At 37.6% G+C, this 21,891-nt stretch overlaps 1 protein-coding gene across 3 annotated transcripts in view; it reads right to left on the bottom strand.

Moving 5' to 3' along the window:
• Positions 1–21,889, bottom strand: part of LOC116450869 (transmembrane 9 superfamily member 2-like) — a 28,602-nt gene extending 6,713 nt beyond the window's left edge. Inside the window, exons 1-16 of one of the 3 annotated variants that reach the window (XM_032123771.1) lie at positions 21,657–21,889; positions 21,216–21,283; positions 19,834–19,927; positions 18,134–18,261; positions 17,780–17,909; positions 16,699–16,826; positions 15,403–15,514; positions 13,199–13,278; positions 12,199–12,307; positions 8,891–9,023; positions 7,684–7,803; positions 7,449–7,506; positions 5,020–5,179; positions 4,213–4,364; positions 2,307–2,418; positions 1,725–1,896 (exon numbers count right to left, since the gene is read on the bottom strand). In XM_032123771.1, coding sequence (XP_031979662.1) covers positions 1,725–1,896; positions 2,307–2,418; positions 4,213–4,364; positions 5,020–5,179; positions 7,449–7,506; positions 7,684–7,803; positions 8,891–9,023; positions 12,199–12,307; positions 13,199–13,278; positions 15,403–15,514; positions 16,699–16,826; positions 17,780–17,909; positions 18,134–18,261; positions 19,834–19,927; positions 21,216–21,283; positions 21,657–21,773 — 1,873 coding nt within the window. In that variant the 5' untranslated portion in view covers positions 21,774–21,889. The remainder of the gene's footprint in view (positions 1–1,724; positions 1,897–2,306; positions 2,419–4,212; positions 4,365–5,019; positions 5,180–7,448; positions 7,507–7,683; positions 7,804–8,890; positions 9,024–12,198; positions 12,308–13,198; positions 13,279–15,402; positions 15,515–16,698; positions 16,827–17,779; positions 17,910–18,133; positions 18,262–19,833; positions 19,928–21,215; positions 21,284–21,656) is intronic. The other 2 variants (XM_032123773.1, XM_032123774.1) reach the window with 2 other exon arrangements.
• Between the last annotated feature and the right edge of the window lie 2 nt (positions 21,890–21,891).

The raw sequence follows: 21,891 nt of genomic DNA, 5'->3' as shown, positions 1-21,891 counted from the left end.
TTTTAATACCATTTCAGCAGCTGCTATGACAATTTCAAATATCATTTTATATATGAAAGGGCTATTTTTAATTCCACCAATTTGCATCTTATAAGTGAAATTGAAATTGGCAGGATAGCAACTAACCTATGCTAAAACCCAGACACATATTAACATATTGCTTTAGTTTAAAACTAATTAAAACATTTTAGACTATATTTTTGGGCTTTTTTAAAATATAGATAGATATATATTACAGAAGACACCTGCAGCTTGTCTCTTTCACCAGGATTTAAGCAGGGGGTTACCCAGCAATATGTGAATGCAAATATTCCATGTTTGCCTTCTAATAATTAAAAAATAGAAAAATTAAATCCTCCTTTTTTTTCCCCTGCTTCTTTTGTCCTTCTTAGAAGAGACACATTTCTAAAGAACAAGAACCACCAATAGCAGTTACTGCTATTTAATATAATTTCTATAGCATAACTGCTTTGTTCAAACACATACAGCAATTTTCTTCATTTTTTTATGAACATTGGTTTTTTTGCTTTGTGTCAACCAGTAGTAGAAGAAAGAGATGAAAGAGGTCCTTCTTACTGCTACACTGATAAACTTGAAGTCTGACACTAAGACTTACTTTCATTACCTATTTTAGCCACTCTTTTTTAACTGCATTTAAGTGCACTTAACTAAAAGATGTATTTCACAAAGTGAACATGAAGTATCACAGCAGCTTTCCACAAACAGGCAGAAGAAGTTAAAAAGTAACAATACAAACTATCATGCCCTCCACAGAGAAATCCTCTGCTACAAATCTTTGGAGTGACTATCAAGGCTGTTTTTATGAACAGCCCGTCATATATGAACAAGCATTTTCTCTAGTTCTGTCATTGCAGTATTTCATGATGCCAAGCAGTGACACCTAAAAGATCTGACTTCCTGTGTTAAATCTACATATACAACAGCAGCAGTATGATGAACACCAAGACAAAACACTCATGGCTATTTTTCAAGGCCAGTACTCTTCAAAGAGCCTCTTATTTCACTAACACATGGTAAATTGGCCACAGATTTCTCATCAAATCAACTTGGAAATTATAGTTTCAGTCAAGTGATTATGAACATTAGCATAATACTGTAGAAGACGCTTAGTCTGCGTGAGTAACCTCAGAAAAGTTGGACAAGTAACACTGGAGAGCCATATTTCAAATCAGTTCCTCCAGTTAAGGTACATTTCCATCATTATGAAGTGGTGCTTAATAAGCAGGCAAGACAACTAACAGTACTAAAACTCTATCGTCAACATTCACTTTTTCCCCAGCACCATCCTCCTTCACTTGCTGAAAGTGAAAGCTGAAAATATCTTTCATCCTCCATACACAGAGTGAAATTATCTCTAACTACAGAACTTCTAGAACCAATTATGAAATCCAGGATCAAGTTAACACTCGATATTAAAGCGAACAATAACAGGCCTTTGAAAATATAATGGTTTGAACTCATTGCTAATATAATATTCAATAAAGGAAAATTAATTTTACCATAAATAAATGTAACTTCAAGTTAGGAGGAAAATGTAAAAAAATATCTTACTGTGCTATGTGGTGCCACGAACCATATAAGTAACACTGCCTAAAGAGTCATAAATTGTATTTAATGTTCCATGTAGTCTAAATTTCACCTAATGTTTCTCATTTCAAAACCAGAGCCCTCCATATTAATCTTAGTTCGAACATTGTACTTACCTGTGAAAAGGAAAAAAATCAAGACCATGATCATTGTGTAACCAAAGTATAAAATGGTGCTGGCAGTTCCTGTTATCTGGAGTTTGGAGAAGAAGTAATGGACTGCATAGATGAAGAGATAAACTGCTGTAAAGCTGCTAGTCAAGAACGACCTCCACCACCAGTGATAGTCCTGAAAGAAACAGTAAACCATTCACTAAAAATTATCATGTAGGAAATTGAATATAGATAAGATGGTGAAAAAATAACATTGTCTTATGAAACACATTTAATTCTGCAAAATTTAGATCGGAAAAATTCCAACACGCCACGTAGATACTTTCTTTCTTCAAAGTCAGCTGTATTGCTTCCACGAGGAACATGAAATTACTCTAAGATCAAGGCTGTTTATTTTTATCTCTTGCCAGCAGTGGATTTTGAAACAAAAGGCACATTTCAGAAGAGTGGCTAAGACAGGTACGTCAAGGCTGAAAATGCAATCAGTTCAGTGTCCAGCACTTCACAGCGTATGTGAATACCTCACCTCTATTTCTAACATCTTCCAGATACAAGTCGTATCTACATCGAAAGTGTAACTTTTACCTCTGCACACAGATGGAAGTAGCACAGCAAAACTGTAGCTTCTGAACATGTAATTAGAAGAATTATAAAAACTAGGAACAGGAATCCAAACATGTAATACATCTGATGAGACCTAAAATTAAAACCAAATAAAAACGTGAGTCTCATTTTTGGTTGAAGCTCTGAGTTAACTCACAGTGTCACGTTACCTGACACTGAGTTAACCAAAAAGCAAAAAAAATCCAAACCAGCAAACCCAGAAAACCTATGCTATCGTGGTATCCCGCAGTGGTAGGGAGCTGAAGAGAGATCCAGCAGGCAGGAATTGTGCAGCAAGATTGATTTACTTAATTATTTTACAACTCTTTTATAGACTTTTTTCTTCATAGTCTAATTGGTCAAAGATCAGACACCCCTTGGGGTGATTGGCTAAAATCCTAAAACATCCATTGTCAAAGTATTTTCCTACTGTACTATAAACAACAGTTCGCAAGGTTGCAGGTGTTCATGGCTTATAGAACTCTACTAATATCTTCCATGAGAGAGAAAAATATCTCACAGGACTGGAAAGAAGCAAGAAAAATTCTTGCTAGCCGCATATTTGTATCCACACTACACCACTGGGGTGACTGTGCCTATACCACTATTGGCTAATTCATAAGAAGTTTTCTTTACCTGAATATACTCTGTAAACATGCATATATTTAAGCTAACAGTAATAAAATCATTGCTTTACAGAGCAACAAACTCTTCAATTATACCTGAAATCAGCATCTATGAACTTTCACAGACAATAGTTACAGGCAATTTCCACCAGAGATGTTTATCACTTCATGTCTCTTTGTTGGGAAGACCTTTAGCTTCCCCAACTCCTGCATCACCTGTACTCTTCCCTAGTTACAATACTAACTTCCTTCCAGCTACTGCAGCTAAGTTTTCCAGGCGTCTCTGCATACAACCAGATGTTCCTCCACTCCCATTCTATCCCCAGACCAAGGCTGACTTGAACCCAAGTGCTAACCAAACACAAAATCACCCACAAAAATAAATACAAGGGAAATATGTTCATTTACTTTTAATCCGGTGTCTTTCAGATAAGGGAAGTAAACAAATTATTGAGTGAAGGTGACAATTACTGCATTTGACAGAGGGAGTATTAGTTGCATATTCCCTCCATGCTCCACCTTTGTAGGATAAATAATGAGAAACAATTTAAGAATTTGCTAATTTCAACTACAAAAGTCCACAATACACCTGTTTGTCAGCTGATCATATTTTTCAGCACAGCTACATTACACGGTTTCTGTTTTTTTGAGGACTGATATAAAAAGCTAAACTAATTTATTTGCATTTAAGATCTGATTTAGAAAACTGTTCTGTAAGACATCTCAACCTGTACAGATGACATCATAAAAACCTGGCACCTTCAGGATAATATTTCCCATTGAACAACAATGTATTAGACATTTCACACTTACATTGTGAAAGTTATGAAAGATTGCACTGGCTTAATTTTTTGTGTACTGCTTGATTAGGTTTTGCAAGATTTAGGAGTGGAGTAATTGTCCACAGGGAGTGGAAACTGCTAGATCACATAAATTTCATAAATCATAACATAGTTACACAATGGATTAGGCTCTACCTAACCACAACAGCAAGAAACCACGTTTGTGCTGTTCAGAGCTAGGAAGTTAAACAAGGCAATAGGACTCTCATATCATACTGTTAAGTTGCCATTAAGAAGAATTAGTTTTGTAAGTTCTAAGCACAGAAATACAGACTCTGGAAATTCCATAAAATCTGTAAAATTATCAAAAAATTTTAAAATTGGTTTATTCCTTATATTAGTTGCTTTGGGATGCTCAAACTCACTGTGTTTATTATCATACCTGTATAACTATAGGGGAAAAAAAAAAGTGATACTCACCAAATGCTATTCAGAATGAAAAAAAGTTGAATAAAAATACAGCCAAAGGGTAAGATACCACCCATGACGATACCAGGCAATGGCTTTGTGAAAAATGACTGCTCCGGGATTTGGCGAGGAATCTGGTTTGTGCGCACTGGATGTTCAATAGGCTGCAGAAAAAAATAACAGAAATAAAAGATTAATTATTACATCATAAATAAGATTACTTTTCCCTAATATTAGCATATAAGGATTTGATAAACATAACTATAATTTCATTCATAAGCCATCACAAGTTATCAAACAAAAAAACCAACAAACTTGATGTCCATCGTTAAGAAAAAGCACACGTGCTTTAGACATTACAACTATGAGACAGTAAGCAAGGTAGAACAAGAAGGAAATAAATCTGTTCAGTCCTTAATTAGAAACAAAATAAAATTAAAAAAATCCAATAACATCCCCTTTTTCTTAGTTGTCTGGCATTACCTCAAACTAATGAAGTACAAAACTGAAGCCTCTCTGAAGCACTACTTCAAAACTCAGCAATACTACTGAGGTATCACTGAAGCACAAAAGGCAGGTAAGACCTCCAAGAACATTATTAAAACCTGATTCTAGTGAATGGACAGAAAAAACCTGATTGGTGTGTCATTACAAATATACACTCTGTTTCAATATCAAGACAGTAAAATATCATTTTACAATCATGGGATCACAGATGTTTCAATCCAACCAGATCCTGTCTGGAACTCCTACTTAGAGATTCAATGGCTCAATTACAGAGGACAGGTATATTTCAAATCTGTATTTAAAGGGCCCTACCTTCTCTTTGAAGCCAAAATAGGCACCAACAAATGTTAATGGGACTGAAATTCCAAACCACATAGCAAGAATAGCAACCAAAGTGCCAAAAGGGATGGCAGCTGAGGAGCCTTTCACCCACAGAATGAGATTCATAATGAAGAAATCAGCAAAGACAATCCTGAAAAATAAAATCAGAGAAGATACTAAAATATTCAAGAAAGAATAAATATCACTTAGTATTACAAAACATAAATCAGTTGAAACAAATGTAGCTTCTTTCAATCTTCCAATTTCCCAACAGTCCTAGCTCCTTTCACCACTGGTATAGTTAAAGTAAAAAAGCCTGCACCATCCAATGCTTGTAATGTAGGAACCTACAGTAAAGCCATTATTTAAATAAAGACTCTGTACATAATACCAAAAAGTAACAGAAACATGCCATTGAAAAAAAATCTATACAAAGAATGGAAAAATACAGAATAAATTTAAAAACTCCTTATCTGAACCTCCTTTCCTATTAAAATCAGAGATATATCCTTTATTTAGGTCCTTTATAAACAGTAAATTCCTTCTGAATAAATACAGTGATAGCAAAATCTCCTATTTAGGAAGCCCCATGGACTCTCACAACAAACGTAATGTGCTGCTGCAGTTTGTGTCACAAGGGGAAGGGGGCATTAAAGAGGGCTCTGCCCTAAAACAGAAATATTTGTATAAGCATGGAGTTACACATACTAAGTAGCCTATGCTTCTGGAGAATTTAAATAAAGACTGCACCAGTCATGACAAGTCTCCAGACCTGCTCTTCCCTCCCCCATTAAACACATCTGCCTCATTTTCTAAACATCCTGGACAAACACTAAAAAAGAACTCAGAGACATGAGATTAAGATTTCAAACATCCCATTCTGAAAACAAAGCAGAACGTTCATTCTGCAAAGGAACCTCATATAAAATAGAAGCTTGTGTGAATTGCCATTATTCCTGGATTCAAAGATATAGCACAGAAAATTCAGCCTCAGGAAGAGTCCTGCAAAGAGCACCATTGTCTGGGTTCTGTTAAAAAAGTGTTCCTGAGGCAGAATTTAAGCTGCCCTGAAGTGAACATGCATCCTTCCACTGTATTTAATTTAAAAATGAAGGAGGGAGGATTAGAGCAATAGACAGGCCCCTTTCTTCCTAGGAGAGGCCTGACACTTGCCAAAACTGTTTGGGGGAACAGACTTGTTCAATAAGCACACCCAAACGACCCCTGGTGTAAGCATCTTGTTGAACAAAAAATAAAAATCAAATCCATTTTAGAAGTCTTTCTAATCTTTATCATCTACCCAGGCTTGTAACACAGACCTCACTTACCCCATCCACAGTTAGAAAAAATACTGCAAATATGAACTCTCATCAGTCTACTGAGATTAAAAAGGCCTTGGGCTGTTTATGATATTATGCAAATTCACTGAACTAGCACAGCGTAATCAGGACATCTGTTCATATTCTACCAGCCCCAGTCATTTTACTTCCTCTGTGAAACTCAATTTATCTGGGAGTTTAAATGATCAGCACAGTATTCCTTCCATCGATATATATTTTCTTCTCTCTCCTGATAACATCTAAATGACAGCAGGGAGACTGGAGCACATTTTGTTTAGAACTAAGATTTCTCATAGAAATACTACACTTGGTTGTTATTGAATACATTATCTTTCATTTGATGAAATTCTGCTTTATTTGAAGCCAAGTCATGTTTTATTCATTCTGAGGTTTTTGGGCGGAAGAAATACCTTAAGAAATTTATAATATTTTCTTCCACTTCTGCCAAGACATTTGCCAAGGGGTAACTTCGTGTACCCAAAGCTGCAACCAAGAAATATGAAGACTTGCAGAAGAAATTAGTTTCTGCTCCCTCACCCCCTTAATTCTCACAAAAGGTCATGAGAGCTAAGAGAAAACAAAAGGTTGAAGTGCTATTGCCCTTCCCAAGCAGGACATTGGCCACACTACGTAGTACGATACACACTACAGCCGTATCCCAAACTGGACACCACCCACATTTATGTAAGAAGATTATAACCAGCATTACCTGGAATATACTGAGTACTACAGTACCAAACTGGAATTACCCCATCACTGTGCCAAATGCTCTGGTGCAGTGATTCCCAAAGGCTGTGACACAATCTTGCAAAGACTTGCCCCATTCCTCCTACCCCCACAGCTGACAACAAAACAAGAAGCCAAGAAGCTGTATTCTAGATTACCAGACTCCACCTCCTCAGAATTCACTTTTTATAATCACAGATAGGCAATGCACAAAAGGAACAGCAGCTTGGGAGTACCATAAACAAAATCACACAGACAAGCATCATAACAGTTGGCTTTCCCCCAACTCCTTCCCACCTCAGATTTGTTCATACTTAAAGAGTAAAGGAAAGAATGAGGGGAAGCAATACTAACCCAGGACAGAGCAGAGCTGTAAGCAAGACATTTGTCTTCCACTTCTCGCCTCTGAATGCTGAGGAATAAAAGTAAAAACAATTTCAAGGTCAAGACTTTTTCCAACTGTTCTACAGCATGGCAGCAAGAAGCAGATATGCTGTCTGAGACACCAGCTCCAGTTGGAGGCTTATATTCAGCCCAGCAATTCTGAATTTAACATGTTGCGTCACATTAAATAAATGCATGTACTTACTCTTGTACATTCTAGCAGACACATAACCAGCTGGAGTTCCCAGTAAGACCCACAACACAACTGCACAGGTCATCAAAGCACCACGGTTGGCAGGAGAAAGGAATCCAAGGCAAGCCAGGACTAAAGAAACAAAAAGATTTAGTTATTTGTGGACATGTGTCAAAATTCCCCTATAACACAGATCACTGTGAAGGTTTATCCCCTCCACTACCACATATTTAAATGAAGGCTGAATGCATAAGCTCTTTTACAACCCCATCACATGACCATACCCTAACAGCACTGTTTCATTCAAAAGCATTATTTCCACCTCATCTCTTAAATAGAAAGTTTCTCATAGCCATAAGGCTGAAAAATAAAATGCCATCATCCACCAAAAGGGTTTTCTCTTGCCACCCATTTCTTTCTATACTACCACACTGATTGCACAGGAAACTATCACTGCTAAGCAAGATACAGAGTTGTGATCAACACTGAAAGACAAGTCTATCAAGAAAATTCTAGTATTCTTGCAGTATCATGCAATAAATGGAAAAAAGCAGTTCCCCTATGAAAGATCAAAAAAATCTGAATTAAACCTGGAGAACAAAATTTGGAAGATTCTTCTTTTGTACTAAATATCAGTGTACTTTCCCATTTGTCTATACAGTAAGAAAAGGAATGCTCATAAACTTTACAGATAACCAATAATAAAATGCCACCTTGTGACAGGTTACATAATCACACGCATTTATAGCTATTTATGGTAGGCTCTCATTATGTCAACACTGTGTCAGTACTATTTCACTGGCCTGCACTCCTGCTCTTATTTCTGTATGGCTGCAGGCTCATGTCAAACACATCGGACAGAGGGGCTCCCAGAACATTAAAGCTTTGATTACATCTTTGAACTTGCATTACTGAACCCTTGGATAATTTACAGCATGCAAAACTGTGTTTTTTAAAAAGAAATTGGTAAGAAGGAAGTTTGATTTCTGAATTCATGAAGAATCTGCATTAGCCCAGATATCACAATGCTTTCAATGCCAATGCTCACTACAGCATTGCTGAAGCTATCTAATTATTGTTATGAAATTGCATTAATATTTTATGTTATTAATGGAAGGACTTCATTTCCAAAAGAAGGCTTCTATCATTTGTTTAATAATATTGCAACTTTCTTATTACTACTACACTACAATCACATCACCTTAATGAAGTTACTTACATAAAGTAATAAATGTCATTATGAAAATTTGTGTTCCTTGGCCCAAAAAGACAGACAGTAACATTCCCTTCCTTGGAGGTCTAAACACATCTCCATGAACCAGCTTCCAGCCAAATTCCTCTTGGGCATCTTCCTGTGTAAAATCAACAATGTCTTTAGCAGAGATACATAATGCAGTAGTGAATTAACACAAACAAGATGCAAAACACATATTTAAAGTTTGATTAGCTTCCAGTTAAGATCCAAAGCCAGACTAATTGCATCTGATTCATCACTCATTGATTTCATAACCCCCTAATGGTTCAGTGAAAAAGGCAAGATTTATCAAGAAAATTCTCATCTCCTAAAGCAAGAAAAAGCAAATGCAATTAGCCAAACCATAGAACATCATTCTAAATTTAAAATAAAACAAAGCATTCAGTTTAGTTTTAACTTCAATCTAGTTCATGCATTTATCTTTTTCTGTTTCAATTTCAGAGCACATTGGCCTCAATGACAATACTGGAAAAGAATGAAACTGTCTCTGTACTCCAGAAGACAGTTTGCTCCCTGGAATCCTGAGAGACAAGTACCAACACTCTGTCCCACTGCCAGAGGTGAATGGATGGAAGGATGGAACAAGGAGGGGGGAAACCTCAGTCCAGTGGCTCTAAGGACCCACAGTTGAAGAAAAAAACTTTTTAATGAAGTCACTCAAAACAGACACCTCCCCTCACAAAAAACAAACAAACAACAAAACCAACACACACAACCACAGATAAACAACCCCACAAGAAGACCCTCTGCTCCTCATAAAAGTTAAAAGCTACAGGTTCCATTCAGTGTAGGAATATTGAGTTCAGTTCAAAGGACTGCTTACCACTAGAATCACAGCTTGCCGAAAAACAGGGTAAGAAAGAAACCAGACCACACTGGTAAATGACATAGAGCACCTTAAATTGCAACAGATGATGTAACTTTTCTTTTTCTGGAAGATTGTCCTTGCTTTCGCCATACTGATATCTCTGCTTGCTAGAAATTACTCTCAGAAGGCTGATACATGAATACAAAAATTGAAAACTATTGAACACAAGATAACACTGATTAAAATACAAAACCACACCCCATACCTGATAGAAAATGATACCAGATATCCAGGTATAATTCCAACACGTCAATCTTCCAGTAAAGAAAGATTTGTTTGGTCAAAGAAGCATAAATACAAAACTTTCATGTAAGTCTGAACTTGAAGGATATGTGATAATGATGAGAAAATTGTACGTCAGACAGAAGAAAGGCTTTTCCTAGGTAATTGTAAGCAAGGAATGAAAGAGTGGCAAAGATTACCACCTGAAGGAAATCTCTGTTTCCAAAATGGTGAGCACTAAGCAAGAACAAATGCTTAGTACTTCACTTCCTGACAGAACACAGAAAATGTTTACAGATTTGGAATGGCTTGTATAGAATCCTTGTCAACAACTCATCTGGGAAATGCACTCAAAAGACACCTTCTGGCTCTAACATGAACTTTAAAACAAATAACTACATGGTAATTATCTTGGTTTAAGAAATAAAGAGAAACCAAGTCTGGCAGATTGAGACCTCCAATTTATCCTGTATGAGCCTATGTGCCACAGTTTGTCTCAAAGCTTCACTTTTAAATTAAGCTCTTTCATCACTGGCTAATTACCTGTGAGTCAGAGTATTTTTCAGGCTTCTGTTCAAAAAATTCAGCAGTATTTTATATTGCTAACCTTTAACGTACAACATAACGAAAAGAACTGTACAAGTAGTGAGCTATACTTTAGAGATTCAAAAAATATTAGAGCAAAATTAAACTTATCAAAGGTGCAGCAATCCTCATCTTACCATTAATTTAGCTTAGTTCTTAAAACATTCTAACAAAGATTTAAGTCCCCTACATTCAAGTAGTCATTATCAAAGATTTTAGAGAGGAAAAAAAAAACAAACAAAAAAAGTTTAACACTCACTGGTGAAAACATATTGACATGAGTTCTCTTCAGTTCAGGAATCCTCTTTTAGTCATAAGACCCTAAAAGTAATCTAATGATTTCTAAACACTTCATTAATGAATGTCTCACTAAATTCACATCACACTAAAAGCCAGTGGGCACTAGTTGAAACATTAAACGCACATTCTAAGATCACACTCACTGGCTGGTGCATCAATCTCTCCTGAAGTACAATCACCAGCATCCCCTAAACGTGAGATACTAATTTGCTTCACTGCATCTTCTTCAGCCCAGGTCCTCTTTTGCACAATTATTTCACACCTTTTTAAATAAGCTCCTTGAACTGCAACAGATCTTTAAGTCTCTCACACCTGGCAAGAAAATAAAAAACTGTGGCTTTCTGAAAGTCACACCTATCCCTGCTGCTACTCATAAAACCTAATCAAGCTTCTACAAGTCTTGCTCTTTATCACATTAAGAATGATCAACAAATAAAGATAACACAGTATAAGATATTGAACGTAATTTAATTGAGAGATCAAACAGAAGCCTCAAAAAAACCGTCAGTTAAAGGATGTGAGAAAAATCATTCCACTTTAAATCACTGTCTGATTTACATTAACAAAAGATACTCGATATCAAAACTACAAAGAAGTAGTATTTTCAGATGTTTTCATTTCAATATGAAACATTTTTGTGCATTTTGAAGAATTTCTTTAACCAGACAGACAGCAACAAGAGTGAAAATTCAAACCTTTGTTGCATCTGACATTACTTCTCGTCTTTGAGTTGCAGATACCACTTTTACCAAAGAGTAAAAGGCTGAGTAAAAATTACTCTCAGTCTACTGGTCAAGTCTTTTTAACTCATAATCAGTTATATTCTCTTCCACTATAGAAACCTGCCACTTTGCCATTTTACGGAGTACATATTTCAAAAGAACTCACAACAGGTTCAGTTGGATGGCAACAGGCTTCAGTCATCTCAGTAATTTAAACAAACTAGACTCAGTTTAACTTGTATTTTATTTACAAATAAAATAAAATATCATTTATGCACATACCAAGAAGTTCTAATACAGCTAGAGGTCAGAAGTTGTGTTGCACATGAACTGCAATATTATCATCTCCTAACTAAACAAAGTGATTCCACCAAACTCTCCATCCACAGATAACATCAATTTGTATCAGCCTATGTTAATCAGAGTATCTCCAATAATTTTTAACCCCCAGAGATATTATCATGTATCAAACTCATCCTAGTTATACATCTCTCTAGACTGTACTCAAAACTAAGAGACAGACATCACTATGGCCAGAAAAATGTGCTCATGTAAAAGCTGCAAATTTTACTCACAGAAGAGTCAATCTGGTTGTATCTTGCAATATCTTTATGAAGAGTCCTCAGAATGATCATAGCCACCATGCCAGATAAGAAGAGAACAATTACGAGGGAATTCATTATACTGTAGATAAAGAAACAGTCAAACTTTGAATCCAGTTATTCAAGTTTTAGGAGATGTACCAGTTCATACTACACGTACAGCTCAGATCTGAGGAAAAGCCTTAGATATTCAGACCTTCCAGTACTTTCCCACCCAGACAAGATAAAGGTACACAATTTAGAAGTCTATGACTTCTTAGGAGACAGAAGTGAGGAGAACAGTATTTCATGATACCTTGCTAATTCTGAAGACAGTTATATATTGCTTTTCTTTGTTTTCCTCCTTATATAGCCCGGAAGTAATTTCCCTGGTGAAACAGCTACAGTTCTTAAAGCAAACCGTCAAGTAGGTTTTATATCTATCAACCAATGGAATGGATATTGTGCCATCCAATACTTTGTAGAGAACAATTCATTCGGATTAGCTTTTCAAGATTTACATTGCAAAACATTAACGCTTCAAAACAAATTATATACTTACTTAGTATCATTCCCATGCTATGGAGGGAAATAAGCAAGAGCTTTTCACATGCATCTTTTACTCATAAAAAAAGACCTTTTTACTGTAAGCACCTGCTGAGTACAAAACATGCATTACACATATGTACCTCTCACTGGGCGGTCAAAGCCAGACAGTAACAACAAGAACACTGCACAGCAGCAATGACTCAAAACTTCTCCAGAACGGAGATTGTAAAGTAAAACAATGGAAGCTGCTTTCCTTTTGGACACTGATGATGCATTCCTTTCACAAAAAGAAGTAATACAATTGCTCCCAAGAGATGAAAACTTACTTCACATAGGAAAGCAAAAAGTTTTCTTGACTGAAAACCTACAGACTTCCCTAGAAGTACAACTAAGAAATCTTTGTGCTCCCCTGCAAGGTTACTCACTGAATAAATGCAAATCTTACCTAAACCACTGGATGTTTGTATGCGGCATGGACTCCAAAATGTAGTCCCACCTGGAAGCCCACTTAATATTATTCTTTTCCTATAAGGAAATGAAATAGAAATTAACAGAAGCAAGTACAAGTTTGTTGCAGTCTCCGAGAGGGAATAAGCAAGCACAACACATCCCTTCCCCAAACCTTCCAGTCAGCATTGACATCTAAGCTTGGTATCAACCCTGGGTGCAAGACTTTCCTCCTGCATTAATTCATCTCTAGAGACTCTAAAAGAGTGTCCTTCCATTGAAATCTCCTATCCACATCTCCTACCTTTAAATTTGACTTCACTAAGCCTCGTATTTCCATGATTTGCAATGTAGCTGCCTGCAGATCCCAACTGCTGAAAAACAATCATGCCATCACTACAAGATTCTCCCAGCATAGCACACTGATCTTGAAACTTCAACTTTGTCAAACATACTCGAGAGAAAAATTCCAGGGGAAACTAGAAATGTTTTTCTCATCACTTTTAATGCATTTAGCACAGGCTTCTTTGCTCTCTGCCATAATGCTGGCTGATACAGACAGTTTTCCACTCTGGTTCCTGACAGACAACTTGTACTTCCAGGTATTCCTGTGATGGGTCTTCATGCATACAACTAAGGACTCTTTCTGACCCACAAGCCTTGTCCTCCTCAGTTGTCTCTTTGGATATACACACGTGTTGTCCTGCTAGCAAATTCTATCCCCTAACTGGCACGAAGTTCTGCTGAATTTCTTAATCTACTTACAAGGTGCTAAGTTTGTACAGTTGAGTACCAAACTGCTCTCATGCTTACATTTTTTACACTTGTGTACTAAACATTAGTGCCACGATGATGTATTCTTTTCACACAGCTAAATACCTTGCTCATTTCAGTTAATTAAAGCAGACACCGTAACTTTCTTGTCAGAAATCAGCTGCCACATTAGAAAGGACCATAAAACAGCTACACATTTTACTGCTTTATGTAGTCAGGCTTACTGAAACGGATGTTTTCCTATTTAAAAACACTTCCCACTGACAAACACTCCTCTTTTAAGTTATTTTGAAACTACTAATAAAAAGTAAAACACGTGAGGTATTATTTCAAATCAAGGGTTATGGATGACAGAGAGAATAAGCAGTTTTGGAGTGCCATCTGCTGGAAGTATCCAAATCCACTGGATGTGAGCCTTACCTGCTCCATGACAGGGAGAAAGAGTGTAGGTACTCAAACACCTAACCCATTGCGTGACTAACCAGACAAAGTTCACACTGAAGTTCTGAATCGCAATTTACCTCAAGATTTAAACACAAATGTTAGTGACAGAAGGCTCATTCATGTAGGAAAATCAAAGCTGGAAGAGGATTGGGTGTCTCAAGGGAAAAGTAACAGGATATTGAGCCTTGCACCTCAAGGTCACTGGTTCAAATCAAATTCAATTTGGCAGGATGAAAGCTGTTGCCATATGATGGCTGCTTCACTGCCTGTACAAAACAGGCTGGTGGTCTCAAGCCAAACCCTCTAAGATTGGTGTCTTACATCAAAAAAACAACCACGCTTTCAGGACAGACTGGAACAGAGGTACTAAGGTTTGAAGTACCTTGAATCAAATTACTGTCACATGCACAGGAGGTTCACTTTCCATGCTGGGGTTAAGACCCATTTGCCAGAAAGACTAGTTTCCTCCTAACTCATTTATAGGCTGAATAAAGCATTAGTGTATTAGTAAATATTACAGTATTAATTGTGAAAAATAAATGATCATCTACTCAAGAAAAAGCCAGTAAACAAAACAAAAACCACACAAAATGACACAAAGCCTGCAACCTCACAAGGAAAAGCTTTACAGTCAATACTTAATGCAATGTCCCCAAATACAAACTGTTCTTCAACACAAGACTCTCAGCACTCCGAAAGCAGAGTTTACCTCAAGGAAGACAACTCTTGCAGTTACTCAATCTACTAATTTTCTATTAGTAATAAAACACGGGGAAAAAAACAGGTCTTCATTTATATATTCATAGTGTCACTTAAATTACAGGAACAAAAAATGTGTTAAGATTTTCAGAAAAATACTTCACAAGACCATCCTTACAGAATTTACACTGCTGTAATCCAGTTATGGCTATTAGCAAGTTATCCAATTGCTTTGATTTCACTCTTTTGGGAATTACATATTCATGTAACAGATTTAATACTTACTTCAAATGTCACAGAGTAAGTATAAACCAAATTCAGTTTATTGGTGAATTCTCCAGGAATCTCCATAGGTGGACCTTCACAACTTAAGTTGTTCTCATCTGTATGTTTGTAGCTAATGGGGAAAAGAAGTTAAATAAAATTTTTTAAAATTTTAATTTTTTCTAAAATTTAGCATTGTGCTCCAACCACAAATACTCCCCTATCAGGAGAGCTTCAAAGTTGAAGCAAAGCACCTGGTGAGAGAACGACAAAATTAAGGTTATGTGCAACCTAACTGCCCTCTTATGGTCTACACTGCCAAGGAAAAGGCAAATTCTCATTTTTCAGCCATTCAGGATGCTACTGATAAAGCATTAATGAAAAATGAGTAAGTTTGGTAGAATCTTCCTGGCACTCATGGAAGGAATGAACTTGCATAGCAAGTGTAATTCACTAAAAACACATTGTACCTTTGCAAGAGAAAAACCAAGTACAATCAAGTCGTGTTGTACCAAGCATGTCTGCATGACTTGAGAAACTGCAGGACTGTCATTTATTAACTTACTTCTATAGGAAAGAGAGAAAAGTTTAGCTATTAAAAAAAACCCTACTTTGAAATCTTATAACTGGACTGCAGTTTTCAAATATACATAAGTATGAACTGTGTATGAACAGATTGACTAGAGGCAAAGTAGCTGCTTCAGTCTTCTTCTGACCTCTGAGTTGTTGCACCTCCACTCTGGTCAATACAAAAATTAAGAAGCTACTGTTTGAGAAAATCAGCTAGTCTTCTTAGGAAATTAGTTGTCATCTGCAGTTCTGAATGTCAATGCTAAGATGGTATTTCACCTATACCTCAGTATCCAAACTTACACAGGAAAAAGTACACCTGTACATTCATCCAAAGTACATTTGGGACACAGGTAATAGATCCAATATGGGAAACTGTTACTCAGTGAAAGGATGTTTCTCAGTGTATCTGAAAACATGCATATCCAGATACAGATCAATCAAAACATGAAAAAGGCTCTGTTGTTTGGGTCAGGTTCTAAGAGTCTGCATAAGCAGCTTTTCCACCACAAGGCACTTCAGGGAACACTTTTAAGAGCAAAGTTAAATTACATTTACAGTTGTGGAACTGTCCTTGTAAACAGTTCCAGACATAAACCAGCACAATGAAAGCTTTACCAAAAGTCAGAATAACACGTTCCTCAGAATTTATTAACACCAATAATATCTCTAAGGAACCATTCCCTTTGGAACTGCTGTTAGGACTCCAGAGTAGTACCAGAACCTGCTGCTTTAATGCACAATTACCTTTGTGGTCTCAGTCTTGCCATCACCAGTCTTGCGCCAGGCCAGTTTTCATCCTTTCCGCTGTGGTACATGATTGTTATGTCAACATGGTTGAAGAGGTAGAAAGTGTTCTTCTTGTTAAACTCTGACTACAAAACATAATAAGGAGACTGAGCAACTTCTCCAACAGGAGAGGGCGCAAGAAGTCAAGAACTTTAAAATGAGGCAGGTATTGTATGAAGGAGCAAAAAAAGGGAAACACTTCAACATTAATACACCTGTATAAAAGATCACTTTCAAGAGCCTGGGGAGCCTGAGGAGTAACTGAGTTGGAAGGTGACTGCAGACAGAGTAAACTGAACATGCATGATAAATGCAACACTTCAAAGAAGCATCAGACCTGCTGCATACAAATGAACTGACTGCACTGCACACAAGCAGCAGGTCAAGTGGCACAGCAGAGTCACGGAGAGCTCTCTCCTCACCAAGACGAGTGTTGTCCTACACCCAGGAGGGATAAAACTCTATCACTATTATCTGTAACTGTACTAATTCACAATGGAACCCCTGGGATGACTGACACATTTCCAACTGTCAACATAATTTTCCCTGTCACAGCTATGTTTGTTATCCTTCAGCCATCTGGGAAAACCCTGACACATTTAACTTGTAAACTGTGCTAGACGTAACTTTTGCAACTAGAACACAGAGCTCATTTCTAGGACTTCACTAGAAAGCTTCTATCTGATACTGATAAAAGAACGTCTTGCACGTGAACACGACAGAGACAAAGATTGAATAGGTACTAGGATGGATACACATGAAATTTCAGAACAAAACCTCAATTTTCTAAGGCTTTTAAACACCCACACCATTATTTTATAGCTTTATAAAACATATATTGGTCAAAGACATGTATGAACATTTTATTTGGACAATTGTATCAGCGAGACACTGCACACACTAGCAGCACTCAGCTGTTAGTGCCCACAGTCTGAACATTAATCATGTTTACAAACGTATGTTTCTTTCTCAGGAAAAGAAAGCTTAAAACCACAAATGAAACCACCCTATACTAACAAAAAAAAGTTCCACCACTTACATTTATAACACAAGCATCTTTAACTCTACCATCTGGAGTAACAAAACATCCTATTGGAAATCCCGGATTACAGTATTTTTGTCCATCTTCCACATCATAACACCACGTTACAGGCATGTTATCGATAATCCTAGACAGAAATCATCAAAGAACACGTCCTCAGAAAGGGATGCACCTCACTTCACAGTGGCATTTCACATTCATGTAATGCACACACTTTTCAGTAGTGCCTACAAGATGCACAGTAGAGAGACAACTATCACACAGAAGGAAGAAAGCAACCACTTAAAACATATATAACAAATGTCCAAAAGCAGAAAGTAAACCAAACCTCAAGCACATGTCTTGGCTTACCAGTGATGCTGATAATTCAACTGCATTCCTTTCTTCAAAAAAGCCAGTTTGCTTTTATCAGCACTGTTTCCTGGATCATATGATCTTGTACAAACCTTCTTGCATGTTTCTTGCTTTTTAAAAGTGAACTGTTAAAAAAAAAGCACACAACAAAGAGTCACTTTAATTTTGCTTCAAAAATCTTTTAGGGGTTTTGGTTTTTTTTCAGGTAAAGTAGGGGGGTTTTTTTAGCTACCTCACCTCCTTGCTGTAAAAGTTTCTAAAGGATAAACCCTGAGGACTGAAAATTGAAAATTAGTAGAAAAGGTATTGCTTTTTCTTTTACCAGTTTGTTTTGTTTTGGTAATTTCATCATCTGCTAAAACAGACTTTCACTACACCCTTCTTGAATATTTCACGTTACCTTTAGCTGGTTTTCCCCACGACAACCAAGTCAGATAAGGATGCCAAAACCACAGGTTGCACAACATCTAAACTTCAAGCACAGACATCATCTAACACAAACACGCTCACATTTGCATCTCCAACTTCTAACCTAGCTAGGATTTACCTGTTAGTGAGCTTAAAACACAACTGAAAATTCTAATATTATCAAGGCCCAAATGCTAACCAGGAACAGCACTTTCTAATTACTGTAGTGTGCAGCCATTTCAAACAATTGTTACAACACTTAAACTATTCAATATGTATCCTGTCCAAATGACCCATCATGCTACATATTTAAAAGCTTCTTGTGACCAGTGGACATAACACTTAAAATTACATTAGCTCAGAAAATCAAGGAGATTTCTAAGTGCAGCTCATACAAGGGAAGGGACATCACTTGCTTAACAGACTAATGAAAAGATGTGATCAGGTCCCTAATGACTACGCAGCAGCAGGCCCAGAAACTGCTGCTTCTTTTTCTCACACGGATTTGGATTATCTAGCAACCATCACACACACACACATAGCAGAGTTTTCAGCTTCACTGGCAAATCCCAGTCTGGAAACTGCATTTGAACACCATATAGCTCTCAAATACCAAGAGCCACTGTTTGACCACAGCTCCTCCACTGCTAATAACTGTCCCAAGTTGATGGCACAGCTTTTTTAGATATGCTACATTTGGTCATTGCTAATACAGAAAAATACCACATACCACAAAATATTTCCTTACATTTATTTTACATTAGGTTCCAAGTGATATGCATCAACAATGAAAAATATGGTTTTAGACAACAGATGTTAAGCATGTACAAGCAAAGAAAAGCTGCAAGTGAGCAATAACGTAATTTCCCCTTCCCACTCTGGAAGTTGCCCAATACTACAACCAAGTATACGGAACAGTTTCTGAACCATCACTTTATAGTCTCCACTGCTACATTTAATAAACAAATTATTTCAGATCACCTAACACACCTTACATCCAGCTATTAAATAACTACCTAAGATATAGTTTCTGGACATCCCTACCACAGAGCAACAGGCAAGAAGGGTGATTACTGGCTCAGTTTCCTAATTGTAATTAACCACCCTAAGATGCCTTTGGGCTGGGAGGAGTTTTGGTTTTATTACATAAACTCCATAGTGCTTATATTAAAAAATATAAACAAAAATAATCATCTAGTTATCAAATCTTCAGCTATGTCTGTGGATTACAGCCATCAGAATGACAGCTATCAAATTTAAACAGGATCAACTTCAAGGCATAAAATAACCTTATATGGAGATGATGCTATTCTCTCCCCAAACAGCACTTGTCCAAGATTTTCTGATGGTCTTTTCTCTTCCTTATCTTGACAGAAGTCAAAACTGGAAAAAAGTAGCAAAGTTTCCCTTTTATTTTTAATTGACATATAACTGTAAATACCAGCCTAAAACAAATTCTTAAATTATGTCCTTAACAGTAGTTTCCTTTTTTTTTTTGACAGTTCAGCCACTGCTAGCAAAAAATCTGAGTGCCTTTGTGAAGAAAGCTGGCATCTATTTTAATATGAATTTCAACCAATACATGTACCAGAGTATCTTTAACAAAATGCATGATGGTCCACCCACCCTTTTCAAATGGCAACCTCAACAAACAATAGAATGTTTCATTTTGTGGGAAAAAAAAAGGGACTGTGCTACGAACTTTTCATTTCTCTTGCAAAAAGTTTCTAAAAAACTACACCCTTTCTTTAAGGAATATTTACAAATAGCATTTAACATGAAACACATCTTAAAGAAGGAAAGTGATTTTAGTATTACAGTGCCACATTGTCGAACACCATTCACCAATTCTTTTCAACTACATACAACCCGAAACTGCTGAATATGGGAGAATGTAACCATTCTGGCTTTTCATTAAACACAGGTAACAGCAGGTTACATAAAGAAACCCCAACATAACAACAAACAAACCCATATTTTCCTTTGTTACATAAGTACTTTTCCTCAATCAGTGGTCCTAAATTCACTGGCTTCCATAAAATTTAACAGAAAGAGAGACACGGGGATTTTTTAGCTAGTCTCTGGTCTTGTTTCTATTGCTGCACTGCCCAGGGAAAGACCTAAAACATCTGGAAGTTTTCTTTTCTGTGCCCAACAGCAAGACTGCAAATCATATTGTTTATCATTACTTTGTAGGCCTATGAATATCTGCAAAAGCAGACAGAAGTTTTCATAGAAAAGAATCAAAATGAAACAAAACCAAGACCAACAAACCAAGAATAAGCTACAGAGCTTTGGCAAAAAAAGGAAAGCTAACAGTAACTGGTCTCCGAGTTTCCAAGAGGAAAAAAAGAGGAACTCCAAGCATCTGACCTCCTAGATTTGCCAAACAGAAAGAACTTTCAAATATGTCAAACAGTTAACACTAAATCTTGTATTCAGCTCAAAAAAATGCACCCATAAGAAACTCTGCAGCCTTTTTTTTAATAATAGCAGAGGACTGTCAGGTGGCACAGGTGTGGCCTTCATCCTTCCCACCCTCTTGTACTTCATTCCTTCTACTGAGTGCTGGATTCACTCTTCCATCGCTACAGCCAAAATACAGCCACCCTTATGGTAACAGAAAAGCGCCTTTCCAAACGCTTCTAGAAACCTGTTGGGATATACTTACGCATCGTATTCGTATGGCAGAACTGATTCAACAGAGTCCAGCCTGTTCACGAAGAGCTCAATTAGTGACTGAAACAGGAAAGGAGGAGAAAAAGTATGAAAATACTGACTTTCAGAAACTAAGTGTGGCTGGTACGAAACGCGTGGCTAACTAGCAAGTGCTGCTACCCCATGGCGGAGTTACCCTTGGCTGCTGACAGGCCCCGGCCACGCCAGGAAGAAGGAACTAAGGGTCCTCCCAACGCTGGCTGGAAAGTTCAGCGGGAAAAGGGAATACCAGCGGGAGGTGTCTGTCTTCCCGGAGCAAAGGTTGCCGCCCGCGGCAGGACACCCGCGTGCGGCGGGATTGGAAATACCCCGCGGACCCAGCTCGCCGCGGGAGCCCCGAGCGGGGCAGAGCGAGGGGACGGCCCGCGCCGGGCCCGCCCGTGAGGACTCTCACCTTGCAGCTCTCGGTCTCCTCACCCTCCTCACAGAAGCTGACGGGCGCCAATCCGGGCAGGTAGAAGGCGGCGCCGAGAGGCGCCACCAGCAAGAGTGCGGCAGCCAGCAGCCTCATCTTGCAGCCTGGACGGGCAAAGGCACCATGAGGCGAGACTGCAACCCCGACCACCCCGGGTAACGTCTTGCGGAGGCGGCCCCAACACAGTCAGAGGCGGGGGTGGCCGCGTCACGGC

Source organism: Corvus moneduloides, chromosome 14, assembly GCF_009650955.1.
Source record: "Corvus moneduloides isolate bCorMon1 chromosome 14, bCorMon1.pri, whole genome shotgun sequence".
NCBI lineage: Eukaryota > Metazoa > Chordata > Aves > Passeriformes > Corvidae > Corvus > Corvus moneduloides.
The sequence above is the reverse complement of the archived record's forward strand: the minus strand, read 5'-3'. Positions and strand labels throughout refer to the sequence as shown.